The following is a 22854-nucleotide window of genomic DNA, read 5'->3' on the forward strand; positions in this document are numbered from 1 at the left end:
TATATTCTCCTGTTTCTTTTAACTTTTTTAGATGGCTGATAAAAATTATAATTACGTACGTGGCGCACAATTTTGGTTTGCATTATATTTCAATTAGGCAGCATTGGTTTGTTGTCTTTATCATTGCCACTCTGAATCTCCTTTACTTTTTCCATGCATTGAGTATAATAATACTAACAAGGGATCTACATAGGTTAGTTCTGAGTTCTCAATGCTATGCCACATATGAAAGACTTCATAAACTGTGGAACTGTCTCCAAATCTTAGCTATTTAATGAAATGATATTGGAAATCAAAAACTAGTTTTCTGGATATTAGATGACTGAGGTTATCAAGTGGTATTCTAATTGCCATGACTGAATGTTCCCAATAGTAAGATATGGTTGCAAATATTCATTGCAGAAAATATAATTGAGAAAATAAAAATCCACAAATTATGTTTCTAGCTATAATTAAAAAATAATGAGGCAAGATACAAGGTGCTCTACAATTCCTCTAAATGTGTTGTGCTATACATCTGGATTTGGACATGGATTGCAACCCTACTCTGCATTACTTGGAGTTTGGTCTTAACATCTAGAACTTTTGTTTTCTCATTTGTAAAATGGGGATCATAATATTGACCTAAATGAGTTATTGTGATCAAATAACAGTAGGTCAATCAATAACTTGGTACAATGTCCAAAAAACATGTTATTCAGAAAATGTGTTATGTTGCTGCTTCTTTTTATTATCAATATTTCATCATCATCATCATCATCATCACTACTATTATAATTATATCAGGGCTTGTGTAATGTATCTGTCAGATGCCAATCATAAATTCTGACTCAACAAAAGCAAAGGAAAAAATTATCAAATGAATTAATAAAGGTAGCATAGTAGATGAAAAAATAATAAAATGAATTTTCATTGGACATTATTATCTTTCAAATATCTGATTTTTGTGCTTAATTAGAATCTATTAATTTCCTTTATCGGATTATCATTTTTAAATGAACTGCATTTTTGACATGTGTATATATGTTCCTGAGCATTTAAAATATAATAGTCCTCTTAGTGGTCATTTATTATTGACTTAAAAAATACTTTTGTAAAGGAATATTTTTGCCTCTCGTGGATAATGTGAGTAATTAGTTATGGTTTATTCTACTGGATTTGCATGTTAATTCTCCTGGTAACAAGTTCAGGTTAAGAGGTGGTCAGAAATATATACAAAATGTGAAATTTGAATTTTAATGTCACTAAGCATGTCTTCAGATTTGAGAAGAAATAATAGGGATTATTATTTTCCTTTCTCCTGCTGATGCTACAGGTAATTGGAGCTGTAGTCTGACTGTTTGAAAAGAGCATAAAGAAATACCCTTTTCTCTGTTTGGAGCCAAACACCACAATGGCAGACCTAATGGGGATATTCCTTAATATTTAGCAAAAGAATCATCATGAATAATAAACAAGTGATTACTGTGCTCAAAAAATATTCTACGTGAATGTTATAATTTTTCTACACACAAGATTTTAGACAAATCAATTCAAATCATACACTATTTTTACTCATCAAAGTTAGATAAAAATAACATGGAAAAGAGGTAAATTTCTTTGAAACAGTCAAAATAATGCAACAAATTCTTAGATCATTATTCCTTCTGCATTATAGTCTTTAGTGTAAAAATATAAATATCACAAAAAACTACATTTTAATAATTTCTCCCAAAAGTATGTAAGCCAAAAATCAAACTAGAATTGGGAGATCAACTTAGAAGTGAACACACAAAAAAATGCTAAAAAATAATGACAAAGATACTACAACCTGCATTTTATGCCACATTTCTAACAACATAAAATTCCATCTTAAAGTATAGGATTTTTCCAATGAGCAGGAAATTGTCTCATACTTGGGCTGCCCATTCAGATCTAACATCACCCACTCTAATTGCATGTCTATACAAATTTGTATAAAAAAGGGATTCATGTGTATAACACATGAATAAATGCATGTGTTATATGGTCAGAAGCTAACGGTTCTTAACCTATTCTTGATCTATTTTGAGAACTTGAAGAGTTCATTTTATAACAAAAATAGATCCAAATACATGACATTATCACTAAATAGATTTAGTGTTTTATAACTAAATAGGTCAGGAATACAAAATGTTTTAGAATGATTACCATTCCAAACACAGAGAGAGTAACTGTAAGTCTGACACAGCGATATTAAATGTAAGTCTGCATAGTTTGTTATGTTCTGGCTATGTAGCCTTTCTAAGTCCTCATAATATGACAAATTAGATATTTTATTGAAAAATGTTACCCTCAAGTTAAGATCCTTCTTATTAAATTCTAGGTGGAAGTAAACACATTCATTGTAGAAGTATGACTTTGTTTTCCAATAAAACATCATTTCTTTTTGCGAACTGAAAAAAATAGTTCTTGGATTGTAGTCATGGATGCAGAGCATATTTATGGACAGGTTCTGTGATCATCCATAGATCCCTATTTCTAAATGAAATATATCCAAAATATATTTTTTTTACATTTCAGTAACAGTGAATGCATCAGCATACGGACCTTTTTTTTTCTTCACTTTTGTAGCACATTTTCAATGTTTTTAAAATTAAATGATTGACAACTACCTTTTCCATATCTTTTCTCTTTTTAGTCTAAAGCTTTGGCCATGTGGAAAGACCATTAAAGGCAGCTTACTCTGGGGGAAGCGAGGTGGGTTGTCATTTACATCTGTCAGTGTGATGTTCACCGTTGTGGTCCCTGATAAGCCTCCCATCTGGCCGCCCATATCTTTGGCCTGGATTACCACTTGGTACTGCTCCCTGTTTTCTCTGTTCATGTTTGGTAAAGCAGTCCTGATGATACCTGGAAGAAAAAAAAAAACTTTTGTTATCCTCATTAAAGTTTCAAATATTAGTTGATTAAGACCACATATTATACATCTAGGGTTTTTTGAAAGACAGAATATATTTTTGTTATTAATTGTCTAGAAATCATGAAAGTGATTCAGTGGAAATATTTTACAATTTGTGCGGTTTTTCTGTTACATAAAGAATACCATATTGACTATATAGTGACCTAAACCCATATGCAAAAAACATAAAGCCAGGTCTCTTTCCGTTAGCTCACTCAATCATTTCACTTAAATTCTCAAGTCTTTAAGTGTGATATCATCCCTCTTCTGTAAGCAGTAACGTTAATGCTTGTCTTATTGTTCCCACCTTTTTTCTACTTGAAAAGATCATAATGACTTAAAGTAACAACTGATTCACGATTCCTGACCTGTTTCAGGCTCCACAGAGAAATATGGCTGCCCTTGAAGTATGCTGTAAATAACTCTGGCGCTGTTCCCATAGGAAGGATCATCCGCATCTGTAGCTGTGACTTGCACCACGGAAGTACCTGAAGTATCCAAATTCAGCTTAGTTCTGCACAGCACCAGAAGGAGGAGCAAAAGCACTGGTTTTCATGGAAGACTTGAATGATTTTTGGCTTTAATAATGACCTCTTAAAGAAACATTTCTATATAATTGACATGAAAATCATACATATAGTGTTATTACAGGAAAACTCTGAATTCAGTTACATATTTAATTAGCCAACAGGTATATTTTTATGCACCTGTAGATAATGCTACAATGTATCAGACTATAATAAATGCAGTTACTTTACATATGATGAGGTTTGATATTAAAATTCATTTTCACATAATAGATTTGTTTCATGTAAAGGGCATATCCGATCACAAAGGAGTAAGTGTGCTCCTCTTTCCTCCTCTCCACTAATTGACTATAAAAATAATTAACATCTGCTCTAGAATACAATTTTATGAATAGATTAAATTCTAAATTTAGAAACAATCCAAGAGGATCCCAAGTTCCATGAACTATTAAAAGCTATTTAATAAAGTTCAAGATATAAAAAAAAGAGCTTTGTCATAAAGCAATTGCCAAAGTCCTCGGGATTTAGTGAAGTAAATATTAAATAATAATCCCAGAACAATGCTTTTGAGAAATGCAGAGTTGAAAATGTGCCATTGTAACTTAAAAGAAAAGAATCAGAATTATTGCATTGGTTTATATGACTTCTCCCATGCTTGAGGAATAAATTTATTCTACCAAATCTAAATATCTATCTCCAAAAAAATGTTACCTTTGTTTCCTGATGTTTGTTTTTTGTCATTCTCTATTTAATAAAAAAAAATAAGGCAATCTTAACTTTCTTTGCTTACAAATAACAACTTCTGTTTATTTCCATTGAAAAAGAAAGTTCCATTATCTTGAGTGTTATACTTCTAGCTTTTTCATGCCTTCCATCTTACAGATTCTACAGCCTAAATCTGTATTTGTATATCAGTATGTGATTGTGGATTTCCACTAGTTTGTTTGAATAAGAGATTTATATCAGCAGGATTATGCTTATAAGAAAAATATGTTTTAAAATAATATGAATTAGATAATCTAATCATTTTCACCTTTTGTATCATTTAGATAAACCAGACAAAGTCTTTAGGCAAATTATACCTAGAGAATGTATATGAAGACTATATTACATCAATATTTATCTAAAAGTGCTTATAATATATTTGGGGTCAGAATTTTACCTAGCTGTTATACAAATCCATGTGACAAAGATATTATATTTTCATAATTTTCTACTAAATTTTAATGATATTTTCATTGGTTTTTAAAGGAAATATCTACTTATTTGCAAAGATTTACAAATCCACGGCATGGAAAAAATGATTCATCTTTTTTTTTCTAACTCATTTCCGACATGAGGAAATTAAATAAGTACTGTTAGGAGGGACTCAAAAATGTCAATTAATTGATCATAGCATTTTAAAAATTTCTGGTAATTATTTTGTATACTTTTTACATACCACAATAACTCCTATAAATGAACTTACCTACAACAGACATTTCCGGAACACTTGCTGTATAAATTTCTTCTGGGAACGTTGGCTCATTGTCATTGATATCATGGATTTTGATCACAAACTCAGATTCTGGTTCTACTGGTCTCAAAGTTCTTCTGTTAATAGCTTGTGCACGCAGAGTATAAAAGGCTTTTTCTTCCCTATCAATTCTTCTTGTGGCATGAATGTCACCTGTTTTTTCATCAATAATAAAAAGAGTACCTGCTCCATCTCCAGATAAAATATATTTGAGTGATCCGTCTCCTTTATCTTGGTCTGAATGAAGCTAAGGGAAATAAAAAAGAGCATATCCATGATAATGCCTAAAAGTACATAATGCTGAAAGAATTCAAACAGTCTCTCATGTCCCATCACTGAATAATGGGGTCAGTTATCTTAGTTCTTGAAATGTGACTTGAATAAGTATGAACACACTCACCTGTATATCTTAAACAGCAAGGCTAGCCTTTCAGATACCAGTGTGATTTTTACTTTAAATGGGAAAAAGTAATAAAAATAAACCAAACACAGTTCCCCCCTTTACTTTGCTTTGCAAATAACCATTTTCATAGGCAATTAAATCCTGACAAAGCTATGTCGTTGGTCTTGATATGCTTCTGTAAACATTTCTTCTCGCATTTCTTTCTTGAGCGGAAAATTCTCTTATTCTCCTATTATTTAGGAAATTCCTATAAACTTACTATTAGTTATTGCATTTCCATTGGAGAATTAGTGATAGCTTAACTGTAAGAAAGGCAAAGGTGTACGAGGTATAGCTCCTATGTTAGAAGCACTATGCATTATTTTTTGGTTCATACAAAAAGAGAGAGAGAGAGACTGCCCACAGCTATTTTTGAAACTCAGAAAGAGTACAAATAGATATTTATGTATTCTAATATTATAAACCAAGTTAATAAATTCTACAATCATATATGTCTTATATAGTCTCCTACCTTGCCAAATGTATCTTCCTAAAAACCTCAAACAACTTTTGTGCAGGAACAAGACAATGCTAAGCAAGTCTGTTTCTTTGCCCATGCCCACAACATTAATCATCCAGAATCCACTCACGTCAAAGAGCTTTGCAGGCATTCATGTGGGCATCTCAGCCCAGTGCACAACCCATCCCAGTGTAAATGCTATCTAGGATTCCAGGTTTTCGTGGGCAAATTCCATCTATATTGTATTTTAACAGATACTCCTTAGGACTGCCCCCAGAGGTTAGGGATGCATATAACAGTTGGTAAGTCTGGTCTTTGGGTGACTGACATGGAGGAGAGAGCTTCCCTGGACCTAGAAGCAAGCTCAGGGATGTTTGGGCAGGAAATAATGGGTCCCAAGTACCTTGAGTATTACCTGGGAATAGATGTGCAGGCTCTAGATGTGAATATCCCCTGCTCTCCATGGAATTCTTACCCTGCATCCTGGGCTAACATGTAGGAGGGACCAAGCATGGCTTTGTACAACACAAGGATTATAAGTTTTTCTTTAATTGAACCACCCAACCGATAAGCAGTTTCTATGCTGGGCTCACAGTTGGATTATTTCCAATAAGAGATTATGTTTACAATTTTTATTTTGTTCTTTCAGCAGATAAGAAATATGAAAACAATACGCAGATTTTCTAAACTTCTAGAAGGCATTTATTATAATTTAGGAATCATCACAAACATTTTTTTAAGTATTCATATAAAATGTAGTCGTAAGGTAGAATAGACACACTGATGTGCAGCCTAAAAATTAAAAACTGAAGACAATATCTTTCAATTACGCAAAAATTAGTTAGATGTTTATCTAAATAATGCTTGATATTTATTTACATCAACAGACATTTTCATCTAATTTCATGTAGAAATATTAAACTGATTATTTTCTATTTAAAGCAGGCTTATATTATTTGAAAGGCTTTTTTTTCTTTTTCAGAGCTTATGTCAATGACTTGGCTGTGACAACATTTTTACATGAACATAAAACTGTTAGGTTAAATATATGTTTTAAAACACACACATACAGATAATATATTGTATTACTGGTGTTATTGGGTCTACAAAAGCAGTCTGCTCTTGGGGCGCATGTGTGCCTGGTCAGTTCAGTGTCCAGCTCTTGATTTCAGCTCAGGTCATAATCTTCTGAGGTCGAGCCCCATGTGTGGCTCTATGTTGACAGCATGGAGCCTGCTTGGGATTTTCTCTCTCCCTCTCTCTCTGCCCCTCCCCCACTCTCAGGTGCTCGTTCTCTAAATAAATTAAATAAATAAATAAATAAATAAAGGCAGTCTTCTCTTTAGTTAATGGTTTTTAGTAATTAGCCTTTAGCCATCAAATTTGGATCAAAGTCATTTTTTCTGATTCCTGGACAAATAACTCATTATTATAGATATATCGGGAAAGAAACCCAAATGGACATGTACTTTAAAGAAAGAGAGAAGCCGGATGACAAATATTTTTTTACTGCTTTTTAGCTATTCACAAACAATAAGGTAAGGTTGAAAAACTCAAGAAATGTCTGCTTTTAACTAAAAAGACCTCAGAAGTAACATATGACTGTGTTGTCCAGGGAACCACTCTCAATAAGTTGCAAGATTGATGCTTTTTAGTAATTGAAAACACACATAGCTTCCAAGAAACTTTCCAATGACATGAATGTGCAACAGTGGCAATTTTCCACACAGCACACAAGCATTGCATGGTTCTTATTCTGCCTGGGAATCGAAAGAATTCAAGAAAAGATTATGATATTATCAATCATTTGTTCAGATAACTTTGTGATTTGTGGTAAACAGTTGTGATTTTTACTGCCTATCCATTCAACAATTTTAATTGAGGAATATGTGTTTACTCTCATAGGAATCAAGTACTTCTAAAGGTAAATCAATGATTCCATTCTATTGCTATGGAAAATCCAAATGCTGTGTGTAAGAGAAATTCACAGGCCCACTGCTGTGTGTGGATTTCCTACAGCATCTAACACCTAAACTACCAAAGAATGACTAGAGGTATAAACTTGGATTTGTTTTTTTTTTTTTTTTTGCATTTTACAAAGTGTACAGAACACTAGATGAATATGAATGTAGATTCGGAGTGGGAAAGGATATACAACAAGATGGGAATCATTAACACCGGTTCTGTCATTCTAATCAGTTAGACATGCAAAAGAAAATGCTAGAATGGGGATCTCTTAGTTATTCTGAAGTTCAGTTTTAGAATATGAATCACAGCAGGATTTTTACCTTAACTTATACTACAGAAAGAGAACATAAATCCTGGAATTGGATCACATACTGTGGGAGTTTCCATTGGATTAGGAAATCTAACATGGTAGAATGAGATCAAAGAGATGAGGGTTAGAAGCTGGACAGTGATTTGGAGAATCAGAATGAAAAGGATTTCTAATTTTCTCATATTTAACAGAAAAAAATCAGACCTATGCATTTATAAGTTTTGGTCTTAAGAAGCCAGGTTTACAATGCATTTTTTCTTAAACCATTAGAGAGATTGCATTAAAAAAAGTATCTTTTCGGGGCGCCTGGGTGGCGCAGTCGGTTAAGCGTCCGACTTCAGCCAGGTCACGATCTCGCGGTCCGTGAGTTCGAGCCCCGCGTCAGGCTCTGGGCTGATGGCCCGGAGCCTGGAGCCTGTTTCCGATTCTGTGTCTCCCTCTCTCTCTGCCCCTCCCCCGTTCATGCTCTGTCTCTCTCTGTCCCCAAAATAAATAAAAAAACGTTGAAAAAAAAAAAAAAAAAAAGTATCTTTTCTTCAAAAATTTTTTAAGTTTATTCATTTTTCAGGGACAGAGTGTGAACAGGGGAGGGACAAAGAGAGAGACACAGAATCCAAAGCAGGCTCCAGGTTCTGAGCTATCGGCACAGAGCCTGACGCACTGCTTGAACCCACGAACTGTGAGATCATGACCTGAGCCAAAGTCGGTGCTAAGCCAACTGAGCCACCCAGGTTCTGCAAAGTATCTTCTTTTTTAAGGAATGTTGACATTAGAATAAAGGGCCAAAATGATCATATTTGGGGGCTTAAAATTGGCCTACGTTTACCAAAATATTATTTAACCAAACATATTTGGTAACTGGACCAGTAAAGAAACTACAACAAATATTTACTATAAGGCAGAGAGAGACATTTCTAGACCTCCTGAAACCTGAGTGATTGAAACGCTGGTTTGAAACCCTTGAGAGACAAGAGTTAACTTACAGCAGGTATGTTGTTGTTACTGATTCCTTAGCAGTTACAGAACAAGACCAGTGGACAAAATTCTTTAATTATACCATCCTGCTTAAGTGCCCTCTCTTCTCTTAAATTTCTCTTTTTTATTCTAATTACCTCTTCTTTTGTATATTTTCCCCACCCTTTCCCTGGCATAATGTCTCTGTTTCTTATTTCTTGTGTGGGATAAAATTCTATTTCAGACTACAACTCATTTACTAAATAAAAATCAGACCAGGATTAGTTAGTCCTGACAATGATAGCTTTCTCATTACTCTTCCAGTTTTTTATTTGGATGTTAGGTATCAATACTTGGATCAAATATTTAATTGAACAAAATTAGTGGTTTTTGTTACTGAGAAATAGGATTACGGATCATGTGCCAAGTAACTTACAGCATCCACTCTGAAATAACTTTTGTATTGATTTGACCTTGTGTTATTTTATTATGTGAAACATTAAGTTTTCTTTAAACATAGAAAGAATGTCAGATTATTGTGGCTTTAGTTCCTCTGGTAACACCTGTTCTCCTGTGTGAAACATTTGTGCCACAAATCTTTAAGAAGAATTTTATGTTAATGCTGACCTTTTCTTTCCTTGAGGAAAGCCTATTAAAAATTCACAACCTGCTGTGTTCCTTGTAAATTCACAAGCAGATAAAGGACGTGGCACGATACATGACAATTAATGAAACTTGAACAACTGCTACTGTGTTGCACATTTAAAAGTCATTCTCCTATTATTTAACTTTTCTGTTTAGATGCAGTTAATTATATAACCCATTTGCTTGTATTGAGTAGCTTAGTAATTAAAACTAAGCAATCCATTGATTTTAAAGAAATATTTTAACCAAAAATTATTTACTGAAAACCTGTTCATTTTATTTTATTCTTTTTTTTTTAATTTTTTTTTTCTTAACGTTTATTTATTTTTGAGACAGAGAGAGACAGAGCATGAACGGGGGAGGGGCAGAGAGAGAGGGAGACACAGAATCGGAAGCAGGCTCCAGGCTCTGGGCCATCAGCCCAAAGCCCGACGCGGGGCTCGAACTCACGGACCGTGAGATCGTGACCTGAGCTGAAGTCGGACGCTTAACCGACTGAGCCACCCAGGCGCCCCAAGCCTGTTCATTTTAAATGTGGCAGGTCTGTGATAATTTTTTAATATTTCATGTAAAGCTTCATCTTAAGATATTTGTCTAAAACAGTCTGTAAGCTAAAAGGGGCCTTGTAGCTTATCTAGTTTAAGGTCATCTATTTTTTTTTTTAAGAGGAAGAAACTGAGATATGATCAGTTATTTTCTTTATGACACAGAAGTTAAATTAAGATTACACTTTTGGTTAGGTGCTATGTTCACGGAATCTTTATCTCTTACTATGTTCATTTTTATTTTTCAGTTCCTCACATTAAATAAAGAAATAAAAAAAATAATCAAAGTGTCTACATAGTTCAGGGAATTTAAGTAATTTATTACCAAAAGAATAACTGATAAAAGGTTTTTACCTATAGTTTCACCCTTGTCTGGAGGAAAATGAAGAGTAAGTTTTAAAAAGCAAAAAAACGTATCTGTCACCACCGCCAGGAAAGCTATGATTCCTGCCAGATAAGGGAAATGTATATTGCTATGTGAGATTCTTTCTCATTCCTGAATATTGATACCTTTTTGGATACTGGTAATTGTTGGTATTTGGTTCTATTTCAAAAACTGAAAAAACATAGTAGAGAAAATTTGAATCTTCTTTGTAAAATTATATTAGAATTATATTTATATCAGTTAGACTAGTTCTTTGAAGGATACATTTTGATGAATTTATAGGACTGTAACGTTTGTTATATGAGTTTAACAATTTTTCGTGTGTGTGTGCATTAACTTAAAAGTATCAGAAGTTATTGAATATATTTTCTAATGAATAATGATAATTTTATGCCTGTTAGTCCTTCAAACAGCTAATATATTCTATATATATATTTTTTTAAATACAGGATGTGGCAATTTCGTTGTGCTATTCTGGTAGTAACATTATTAGCATTTTGCTTTAATTGTTCTCATGAGTAGTATAGTATCAAATGGAAAATAAGACATTGGATCAAATACTTCAAATTTGCATCAAAAAAAATAGTCATAGTAAAGATGGGCTAGCATCAGAAAACAGCCAAAAGCATGTTAAAGCAAGTAAATACAATATGGTCAGAAATAAATACATAGTTACTCATTTTGTTGAGAATGGGTAAAAAAAGGGAAGAGGAGTGACAAATCTTATTTGGATTATGTGGGGTTTACAGAGTAAAACTGGGCATTATTTTAATATTTGTGATGTAGGAAAAATATGGCCAATTTTTACTAATCCCAATGAAACAATTTTTCCTTCAAAAATAGAAATGGAGAGGAGAAATTAAAGCTTATCAATGAAATGGATTATAAAAACAATTAGAATTTAAAAATACACCAAATATATGATTTATCTTATTCTTGGACCAGAGGCAAGTATAGAGGATTAAATGATGGATGGATAATGATGTCTGCATAGCTTAGGGTCTGTAAAAAAAAAACAAAATTAGTGGTTTATTTTCCATATTGGTTCTCTAGAGAATGTCCTTCAAGAGGAAAAACTCTGGTAGAGTCTGGATTCAATAACTAAGGATTCCTTTTCTCATTTGGTCTTCCAAGAGTTCAGCCTGTTGAAAGTTGTGTGGGTTTGTTTGTTTATTTGTTTTGTTTTGTTTTGTTTTTGTTTTGTTTTTGATTATGGACTACCCTGAGTGGGGAGTCTAATCTCGAATCATCTTATAGTTCTGGGTGCACTCTTTGAAGCCATTAGAAATTACTCAAGGCCCTGCAACAGGTTAGCTTTCTTTGCAGAAAGTGATATAAAATTCAAGAAGACATGACCTCTCCTGCTGGAACTATAGCTAACCCACATCTTAAAGTGTTTTAACTTGGGTACATTCCTTTGCTAGTACTGTAAAGATACCAAGATGACACTGAAGGGATTCAGTTAAGTTTTCCATAGACACGTTTACAGAACATTAGTTGCTTCAAGAACTTAAATGATATGTATAATAAACCGTAGTCACATTCTGTCTGACGTATTAGTTTATTCTTTCTTTTTTTAAGTAAAAATGTTCATTTATTTTGAGAGAAACAGAGAAATAGAGAACAAGTGGGTGAGGGGCAAAGAGAGAGGGAGACAGTAGATGCGGGAGTTGAACTCAGGAACTGTGAGATCATGACCTAAGCCAAAACCAAGAGTCAGATGCTCAAACAACTGAGCCACCCTGGTCCCCCAGTTTATCTTTTCCAAAGAGAGTTATTGGGGAAATATTTTAGAGGAGGTTCATATTCTTTTAGAAGCCTGACATTTTCCTTGTTATAGTTATGAAAATCACCTAATTATGTAAAGTAGTCCCTTGTGGTGTGAAAATGAAATCAACATTTTATACCTCATTCCTCCCCACCACTTGGAGAAGTCTTCTTAAGCATCTTGGATTTATAATACAGGATTTTTGTAAACACATGTCTAAATTGTTAAGTAAATGCAAAATGATTAAAACCAAGAGATTTTCATTTCTAATCAATAAGGTGAAAAGAATTAAAACCGATGGTCACTTATGCATGGGTTACATGGGCAGCTGAGAACCCTTCCTCCTTCCTTTTCACCCACAAAGGCTGACAATAGGAGATGGGAAAGGTAGGAAAGGGCTAAAGGATAGCTATGCCTTGAAGGAATTTATTTAAATAAGTATTTTCTGAACTGGATTGATCTACTGTAAATTGAAGAAAGTGATGAGAATTTTAAGCGTGGTATTTTTAGGATTTCAAAGTTTTGGAGATTTTGCTGTGCAGGCAGTATTTGAAGCTGTTGGGTTCCTCAGACTTGTAAAGGTGCTTTCATCTTGAAAGTAGAGAGTAACAAGTACATGATTGGGAGCCCAGAGGAGAAGGACCAGGGAGCTGCCTGCCGTCTCTAGGGGCTCTGGTCAAGAAAAATGAAAAGGGGTTTGGATCTTCACATGCATTGGATATTTTGAGGCATGGGCTTAAATAAGAATCCAAAAAGGGCTATGAATGCTATCCTATAAAAGAAATTACATAAGTGTGTGTGTGTGTGTGTGTGTGTGTAAAATACAAAAAAACAATGTTATATATACACAGTATCCAAGAGTGCAAATAGCCTCAGAAATATGGCCACAGACCATTGGGTTAAAAACTCCTATTCTTGGTCAGCTTTCTGTGTTTTCCCACACACAAAAAGGAACTGAGAAATCAAGATAGATGTTCTCTTCAGAAAAGGGTTTGCTCATTTGACTGAGAGACTGTTACATCTTCATTAAATGAGGAAACTTAGTTCCCAGACAATATCATGCCTCTATAACTTGTCTCCTTCCCCACTACACTAATTTATCCACCCTGAAAATCCATAGTCATTTCAAACTCCTTTGTAAGGTTGAATTACCCTCTCTTTCTTGGTGCCCAATTATAGTGTGTGTGTGTGTGTGTGTGTGTGTGTGTGTGTGTGTGTATTTGCGTGTATAAAATTTCATAGCATCTGTATTAATTTTGAACTATTATTTTTATAAGTCCTTATGGAACTACAAATATATTTCCTTTGAGGATAAGAACCAAGTTTCCATTCTTTTGGATTCAACATTTCACAGTACATAATACACAGTTATTTACCTGCGGAAGGAAATAAATCAATATCAACATCAAATGCCACAGATATGAGGCATAGAGAGTTCATTTTGTAGTACTTTCTTAGCAAGGATGAATATTCTGAATGGAGTGAAATGAAGTTAGAAGTCCATAATGAAAAGTCTACATTATAAGGGTGTGTAAAGAAAATATTATTCTTTATATTGAAAAAGATGGGGTCTGTAAGTTAGTACAAATTCCATTTAACTATAAGGTTGCATCAGTGAAATATACATACATAGATTACCAGGGGACAAATTTAAATTTTTCAGTGAAGACCTAGGGATAGAAATGCAAATCCAAATTTGTCTCTGAAACTGTAAGGTAAGTCATTGTAAACATCTGTAATTTAACTTAAAAGTAGGATAAGGTAGCTAGGCAATAATAACAGTACAACATTCCCACTGACAAAATCTAGAACAACCATAGATGACAAGGAAAACGTATTGCCAAGGCCAAATTGCTGTGTGAACAACAAGAACTGAATGGACTAAAACTTGGGAAGAGAGAATGGTAAAAAAATGAACTGGGGACTGGAAGCTCTTTTTCCCTGTGGGCATGTGCCTGTTCTGGGCATGTGCCTGTTCTGGGCTAGGTTTGGAGGCAAAAATCTGTGACTGTCAAAAGAGGGTAAGAAGAAAACAGGAGAGGTTTTAGAGCTCACATGGTGACAGAGTGAAAATATTAGAGAAATGAAAGTCCTCAAATGCCTTCTCATAAGACATTTGTTGAATTATAGGTCTGTAGATGGCTAAAGGTCCAGGCTAAAAGCCTCTGAAAGCCAGAATAGAATTGTCCACATTCCTAGAGACTTGATGTTCTCAGACTCAAATGGAAAAACAATGGCAAATAGGTGAACTTTGAAACCCTTCCAGGGAATGTCAAATTGAATCTGAGGGAATGCAGGGATATTTTTTTTATTTAGGGAGATACAGTTATTCTCAGTGCCTCTAAGGGCTATAAGTACAGGCTTGATCCCTTGACAAATGGGGAGAAATAAAGCAGGACATGCATTGTTCTTCGTGCAAAGCTGAAGTGGCAAAACACCCCACTCATTCTCTCCTGGAGATTTCTGTCAATGGGTGAAGCAGCTTCAAGAAAATGATTAATTTTTGAAGAGTAGAACTATGGAATTTGGGGGCAGAGGAGTCAGGAAACACTCTTATTTGAATTGTTCACCCTCTCAGAAAAGGAATAAGCAGTGGTAAACATAGTCTTACTAAATGGCTTCTTACCCTTATATTCCTCAATCCCTGATTGAATTGTGGTAATGTATTAGTTAGGGTTCTCCAAAGAAACAGAACCAATAGGAAATCTATATCCATATATCTCCTTCTTTCTATCTATCCATCTAGAGAGAGAATGAAAAGGAATTGGCTAATGAGATTGTGAAAGCTAAAAAGTCTGAAATTGGTAGTGAAAGAAAGAAACCTCAGAAATGAAGTAACAATTGATGTTGTAATGTTGGGTCAGGCCAACAGTCTAGAAACTCGGGCAAGGTTTCTATATTACAGTTTTAAGTGTCTCTTAAAAGCTTCAGTTTTTACTCTTAAGGCCTTTAGCTGGTTGCATGAAGCCTGCCCACATTATGAAGAATAGTTTGATTTAATTATAGCTTGTGGATTATAAATATTAATTACATTAAAAATACTTTCATAGAAACATCTAGACTAGTGTCTGACCAAATAAATGAGCACCATGTTTTAGTCAAGTTGATACATAAAATTAATGATCATCCATGGTGACCAAATAACCCAATAAATGAAGAAGACTTTCTAGTGAAAACTGACCCATTCTGGGGGTTTTAAGTTCTTTATACATGATATGTGATAAGAATAAAAAGTTACTATACATGCAAAAAGGTAAGATCATGTGACTTATACAATAAAAACAGAATAACAGGAGATGGCAGATAATAAACATATTGTATTTAAGGGAAAAAATCGAAAAGTAATAATGTATATTTGAAAATGTAAGGAAAAATGGAAAAAGCAGGTAAAAAATGGAAATAAAAATAATCAAAAGAGCGTTCTAAAATGAAAAATACAATGTCTGGCTTTCATAAATCAATAGAAAGTTTTTACAGCAGATTGCGTATAGTAAAACACAAGATTAGTCTTTCAGAAAGTAAAAATAGGTTGCCAACTTGAAGTTAGGTATATAGCAACTGAAATGCAGAGAGAAAATATATGAGAAAAAATAGATAAGATCATTGGATGCTTGTGAAATCAAATCAAAAGTTGCAACACACATGAAATCGGATTCCCAGAAAGAGAGAAAAGAGAGAATGCAGCACAAATTATATCTGAAGGGAAAATGGGGAAGAATTTTTTAAAACTGGTATAAGATATCAACCAACAGATATAATAGGATCTGAGAAGCTCCAGAAGGAAATAAAAGTAAAAGCAAACGAATCCCATTATAGTCACATTTTTAAATGAAGACATACAGAGAAAACTAGAAAAGTATTTAGGGAAAAAAAGATGCATGAACTTCAAAGCAACAAGTTTTAATCCTGATTGCTGTTTTCTCAATAGAAATGATGGATGCCAAAATACAATGACATGACATCTTAAAGCAGTAACAGAAAATAGCAACCTAGAATTCTACACTGTGCTTAAAAACAGGCTTCACAGAGGAAAGTAAAATAAGTATGATTTCAGACAAAAACAAAGGGTATTGACCCCAGTGAACATTCAGTAAATGGAACATGAAACTAGTGTTTTCAAGATGGAAGAAAATGATCTCAAATAAAGTTTCTGAAGAGAATGAAAGAACCAGAACTCTAATTATGTAATAAATATAAAAATGATTACTGACTATATACAAAGAAATAATAGTAATGGCTTTGGATGTGTAGAAATAAAGTACATGACAATAACATCATAGAAAAAAAGAAGAGGGGATAGAAGTTTAACGTATTCTAAATTTAGGGGCACCTGGGTGGCTCAATCAGTTAAGCATCCAACTTTGGCTCAGGTCATGATCTCACAGTTCATGGGTTCTGGCCCCACATCGGGCTCTGTGCTACCAGCTCAGAGCCTGGAGCCTGCTTCAGATTCCGTTTGTGTCTCTCTCTCTTTGCTCCTCCCCCACTCACACTCTCTCTTTCTCTCAAAAATAAATAAATATGGAAAAAATAAAAAAAATAAAGTATTCTAAATTTAAACTGGTTTGTGCAATACACTGAAGTGTGAAGTTCTGATAAGCACATTTTTTCTGCATGATTATCATACGTCAATACAAAGTTAGCATAATTTATCTTCACTGTCTTCCCACCTAGCATCTTGACCCCTTCATGCACCATCAACTCCAGGATTATAAATCTGCCTATAATCCGCCCCCCCCAAAATGGATGCCACCATAATGGGATATGAAGAAAAACATAGAGAATAATAAACCAAACAACTGAGTACTAGGATTCCATCAACATCAATATTTTGCCAAATTGATGTCAGATCCTTTTTGCTTTAAGCAAAACAATCATGAAAATAAAACATAACTCATACAAATGAAGCCTTCTCTGTCCCTTCACTCCTTTCCTTACATCCTTACCCATGTCAGCACTCTGAAGAATCTTTTTCTTCCATATATTATATACTTAAAATTTGAGTAATAATGCTCGTCCTAAACAAAATGCTTCATTTCCACCCTCCCCACAAAGCAACTCCTCTCAGTTTAGTAAACTTCATAATAATCAAGCCAGTTTTTCAGACTAAAAACCTAGAGGGTCATTGATTTTCCTTCTAACACTACCCGTTTATTCCATAAGCAAATCCTTTCTGACTTCAAAATATATTTACAATTGCTTCTTGCTGCCTCCACTGCTGCCATCCCAACAAAAATCAGCATCATCTGTGGTGAGTGTTCCACACAGTGTGCCACCTCCATTTCCATCATTTTGTGGTTCCCACTGTCCACACACTAGCCAGTGATTATTTAAAAATGCCAATTGACACATCACCACTACTGGGCTCAAAATTGAGCAATGGCTTCCCGTCCCATTTACAACACTAACTCACCCTAATTTACAACATTCCCAGTGATGTAGCCCTCGCCTGTCAACGTTGATCTCAACTCTTTCCATTCTCCCTTTAACCACTTGAACTCATACTGACCTCCCTATTTCTTGAACATGTTGAAAATATTTCTACCTCAGTCTTCGGCACTTGCTGTCACTTTGAATGAGATACACCTCCTCACTTAAGTTTTATAGGCCTTTCAGTTTATCTCTTGTGCATCCTTATCTTTTGTCCTGCATGTTTCTCCCACTGTTTGTCATATTCTTCTTAATTTGCAAGAAATTCTGTATATATCTGAATATTAGTAATTTGTTCTTATGCCATCACAAATGTCTTCTTCATGTCTGTTTCTTTTAACATTGATAATAGTTTCTTTTGTCCCAGAAAATGTTTAATTTTAATGTCAAATTTATCAGTCCCTTCTATGGTAATTTCTTTTTATCTTTTACTCAAAAAATATTTTCCTAAATCAAAGTCATATATATGGCCTCGGATAGTCTCTTCACTTTTAATATTTTTAAAGCTTTTCTTTGGACAGTTAGCTCGCTGCTATCATTGAATGCTATGCATGTCTGTGTGTGTGTGTGTGTGTGTGTGTGTGTGTGTGTGTGGTATTAGCAACAGATCTTTTTTTCTTTTCTTAAGGATTTACAATAGATATGGTTAAACCATTGATTTTCATTCCAACTCTGTCACCTATTCTATGTGACCACAGGCATTTTTTTTTTTTAATTTATTTTTGACCATTGCTCCAATAAGCAGAGCAGCGCCCAGGACATGCTGGATATCAAGATGCTAAGGGCCAACGCCTTCCAACTGAAGACCTTGGCTCTGCCTTTTTGGCCCCTAGTGGTCCTCATCTCCAGCTCCTCATGCTGCACAACTGCATGGGGGTGCTGCTTACCTTCCCGGTGAAGTACAACCTCAGTAACCCTCCCCAAACGCCCAGCTGGACGCAGTCAGGCCACGCTGGCCAGTGCGGGGCTCACTCGAGTCCTTGGCTGCCGCATTCTCCTGGACCGTGGGGCGGCGAGGACCACGAGGCGGAGCTGGGGAGCCCGGGACAAGGATCTTGCCCACCTACGGACAAGGGGCAGGCCCAGTGATGGGCTGATGAGGGGCCAGGCCCAGCCTCAATCTCAGAACAGTTCCAGAGGCCGGACAAGACGCCCCTCCCTCTGCCAAAGCAGCACCTAGCCAGGCCTCTCTTGCATTCCACCCTGGGCGACCCGTGGTCTCTGCTGTTTCCGGACCTGGGACGATGGAGTCTCAGAACCCCTGCCATCGTTGCTAGTGGAGGTCTCTCACACCTGCTCTTGAAAATCGCGAGAGAGCTGGCTGGCTTGGTTTGGGACCCCGCTTAAGCCCTCCACCAGCAGTGACTGGGGAAGAGACCACAGAACCCTCCTCAGGTGTCCAAGCCCCCACTTTTCTAAGCACAAAAGACCAATAAAGCTGATGCTTCTCTGAAAACGTTTCCTTTTCTACATAATCACAAGCGTTTTTAGAACCTCCTATTTTGTTCCATTTGACTATTGGCACCATTATAGTATAAATACTAAAACACATTCAATTTCCGGAGCTTCATGATTGATAGGTGTTTAAATAAGCACCCTTTGGGGCGCCTGGGTGGCTCAGTCGGTTGAGCGTCCGACTTCGGCCCAGGTCATGATCTCACGTCCGTGAGTTCGAGCCCCGCATCGGGCTCTGTGCTGACAGCTCAGAGCCTGGAGCCTGTTTCAGATTCTGTGTCTCCCTCTCTCTCTCTGACCCTCCCTCACTCATGCTCTGTCTGTCTCTATCTCAAAAATAAATAAACGTTAAAAAAATAAAATAAAAATAAAAAAATAAATAAGTACCCTTTATTAACCATATTAAAAGAATTATCTTTCAATTATTCGTCTTCACCATATGTATTTTTTGCATTAGCATGTTGCTTCTAGTAAAAATACAAAACAAAGAGCAAAAGAACCTTGCTAAGTATTTTACTGGGATTGCAATTTATAGGTTAAATTGGAGAGAATATAATCTTATACGTAAGACCACTTCCTTTTCTCAAATATTGTTTTTATTTCCATACATTAAGGACATATTAATCCCCTTCAAGATAATTTTGCATTTGGTTTTGATATTTAGCTCAATTTTACCATCTGAATTCATTAGATTCTGTTTTAGGTTTCTAGAGACTGTCAAGTAGGATCAAGTAGGATCAAGCTATCAAGTAGGATCATTTTACATACTTTTTTTAATTAGTATAGTTGCTTCTAGTGTGCAAAAATGATATTTTGAATTATAGTAATATGAAGAAAATTCATTATATATGCAGATCAACATCAATCAATTATAATCAATGTAAGTTTTCCACTGAACCCTACTTCATAATTTTCTTGTGAGTTTTTCTATAAACTGATAGAATCATCTCACTATATTTTAGCCGTTCTTTTTTCTGTTATCATATTGCAAATCATTCTTTACTTTTGTTAGTATTTGTACATGCATTAGTTTCAAACTTTCTTTGTTAATATAATTAAGGTGAACTCTTAAAACAGAGTTGATTTGAGGTCTATTTCTCCAGCCCACAATGATTAATTTTACTTTTGAACATATTATCTTTGTTACCATTGGTAGTTTCTTTTCCTCACAAATAGTATTTGCCTAAATCCTTAGTTTTCTCCCTCTCTCTCTCTCTCTCTCTCTTCCTTTTTCAACCACAAACTCTTCCACAACTGTGTGAATTTCCTCTCAAGCTGCTGAGGCTAAAACAATTTTCATCTTTCAGAAGACAAACTCCCAGAGCCCCTACCACGTTCCAAAAGGAACTCGTTGAGATTCAGACTTTATAGCTGCTATCCTCTGATCTTTCTTCACCAGAATCCTTTGCCTATCCAATCTCCGGTATGTTTCTTTCTTTCTTTCTTTCTTTCTTTCTTTCTTTCTTTCTTTCTTTCTTTCTTTCTTTCTTTCTTTCTTTCTTTCTTTCTTTCTCTTTCTTTCTTTCTTTCTTTCTTTCTTTCTTTCTTTCTTTCTTTCTTGTTGTTACTCTTCAATTTTGAGGTGACATCCAAAATACTGGATGTACATGTATTTTCTCATTGGGCAAAGAAGTCAAAACTGGATATTATTTTTCCTGAGAATCTGAACTACACTACTCCATCATCGTCTTCTTAGTAGAATTGCTGTTCAGGAATCTGAAGTGTTTCTGATGTCTGATCTTTGTATAAGATCCAGGGATTTATTTTTCTCTGGAAACTTAAAAAATCTTCTGTTTGTCTAGATTTCTGAAAATGAATGGTATTGTTCATTGGCGTTTGTACATTTCTTTCAAGATTTCAGCATTGTAACCAAGTGCTTTCATTCTGCTATCTCTGTTCTGGGACATTCTAATAAAATTTTCATTGATATCCCCTCTCCACCATTTTCCCTGTTCTGGAACTCTTATTATTCAGATATTGGTCTGCACTGTTTTTCATTTTAATTTTATTGTCACTTAGCTCTGATTTTCCATCTCTAGGCTTATTGCTTTACTTTCTAGGTTATGTTCCTAATATTATTTTCCATGTTGTCTGTTGAGATTTTTATATTTGATATCATATCTTTACATTCCAAAGACAAGTCTTTTTTCTATTTGAATTCACTTCTTAAAATCATATACATGTAGCACATAACATTCCTACACATGACTGCAACATTATTTCTACCCTATCCCCTTCTGATATTCAAGAAGAATAGCTCCATACTCCTCTTTGGAATCCCTATCAAGAGATGTAACCTAATTCCTTTTCCCTTGTAACAAACAGAATGTAGCTAAGGTGAGGCTGCATAATTTTCTAGGCTGTGTCAGAAAAAGTGGGGAAAAAAGTGAAAAAGTTACAGTCTTCTGTGTAACACTTGGACTACAGCCCTGAGCCACTGTATAAGCAATCTAGCTGTTGAGAAGCTATCGGGCTTTAAGGAATCCCAACTATGCATGGAGAGACCACAGGGAGAAGTGCAGAGACAGAGAGAAAGAGGCAGATAGACCGACAGACAGAGACAGGAACTATGGCAAATAAGACCATTGTTGTTGTGACAAGTCATTACATTTTGTGGTGCTAGGCAGCAATGGCTAACCAGAGAGCACTCTTTCATTTTTTTAGTGTAACATATATGCACTTCTATGTATGAACATTGCATTCTATATTAATGTATGGTAATATTACATAGCTGTAGAAATTGTTTTATTAGTTTTTCTGTACATATTCTCTAATTCCCTCAAATTCCTTTTGTGTCATGGCCCACAAATTTTTTTCCTCAGAAAATTTTATAAATTGTGCCATGTTACTCTACCATCCAATTTTTCTGTTGAAAAGTGTAGTCAGAATGTGATTTTTATTTAATTGTAGTAAAAAAATAAAAAGATATTCTGGGTATACTTAATCCAAAGATCTTGTCCTTTTGGTTTTGAAATCTTGTGATAATAGTTCTAGAAATTAAATAACTTCATTTTAATTCTTTAAGGAGTCCCTTTGATTTAATCATTGGTGTCTGACATCAGCTTTGGGTGATAAATATGTTGTTTAATATTTTATTATGTCTGCATTTTCTGATCTTTGTTCTCATTCTCTCTCTCTCTCTCTCTCTCTCTCTCTCTCTCTGTGTGTGTGTGTGTGTGTGTGTGTGTGTGTTTTCCCTCTCTCTCCTTTACCTCTTCCTCTTTTTCTAGATTTGTAATAGCTTATTAGACCTTCTGGATTTATTCTTGACTGCTTTATCCATATCATCCCTTTTAAAATTTGCTTTATTATTTGAAATAAAATTGTTTCAAATGATCCTTTTTATAAAAATTTCTTACATTTTTCCATTCTCTTAGAAAATACAATTTAATTATTCTAAAGTTCTTTACTGTTCTTTGATTTATCTCTTATTTCCTCAGAGATTGATGCTCTATTTATTAAATGAGGGTCTTTTTTTTTTTTTTTTTTTTTTTGTGCTACAGGATTTCCTAAAGTGTTAGTGAGAGTT

The 22854-nt window shown here is 34.8% G+C and overlaps 1 protein-coding gene across 4 annotated transcripts in view; it reads right to left on the bottom strand.

Annotated features, from left to right (window-relative positions):
• LOC131504246 (cadherin-10) overlaps positions 1 to 22854 on the bottom strand; it is a 210178-nt gene that overhangs the window by 69054 nt on the left and 118270 nt on the right. For all 4 annotated transcript variants that reach the window (XR_009257886.1, XM_058716302.1, XM_058716311.1 and 1 more), the window contains exons 3-5: positions 4916 to 5210; positions 3289 to 3408; positions 2704 to 2871 (exon numbers count right to left, since the gene is read on the bottom strand). Coding sequence is in view for 3 of the 4 variants with exons in the window: in XM_058716302.1 (XP_058572285.1) it covers positions 2704 to 2871; positions 3289 to 3408; positions 4916 to 5210 (583 nt within the window). In the remaining variant the exon portion in view is untranslated. The remainder of the gene's footprint in view (positions 1 to 2703; positions 2872 to 3288; positions 3409 to 4915; positions 5211 to 22854) is intronic.

The sequence above is a fragment of the Neofelis nebulosa genome, chromosome 1 (assembly GCF_028018385.1).
Source record: "Neofelis nebulosa isolate mNeoNeb1 chromosome 1, mNeoNeb1.pri, whole genome shotgun sequence".
NCBI classification, from domain to species: Eukaryota; Metazoa; Chordata; class Mammalia; order Carnivora; family Felidae; genus Neofelis; species Neofelis nebulosa.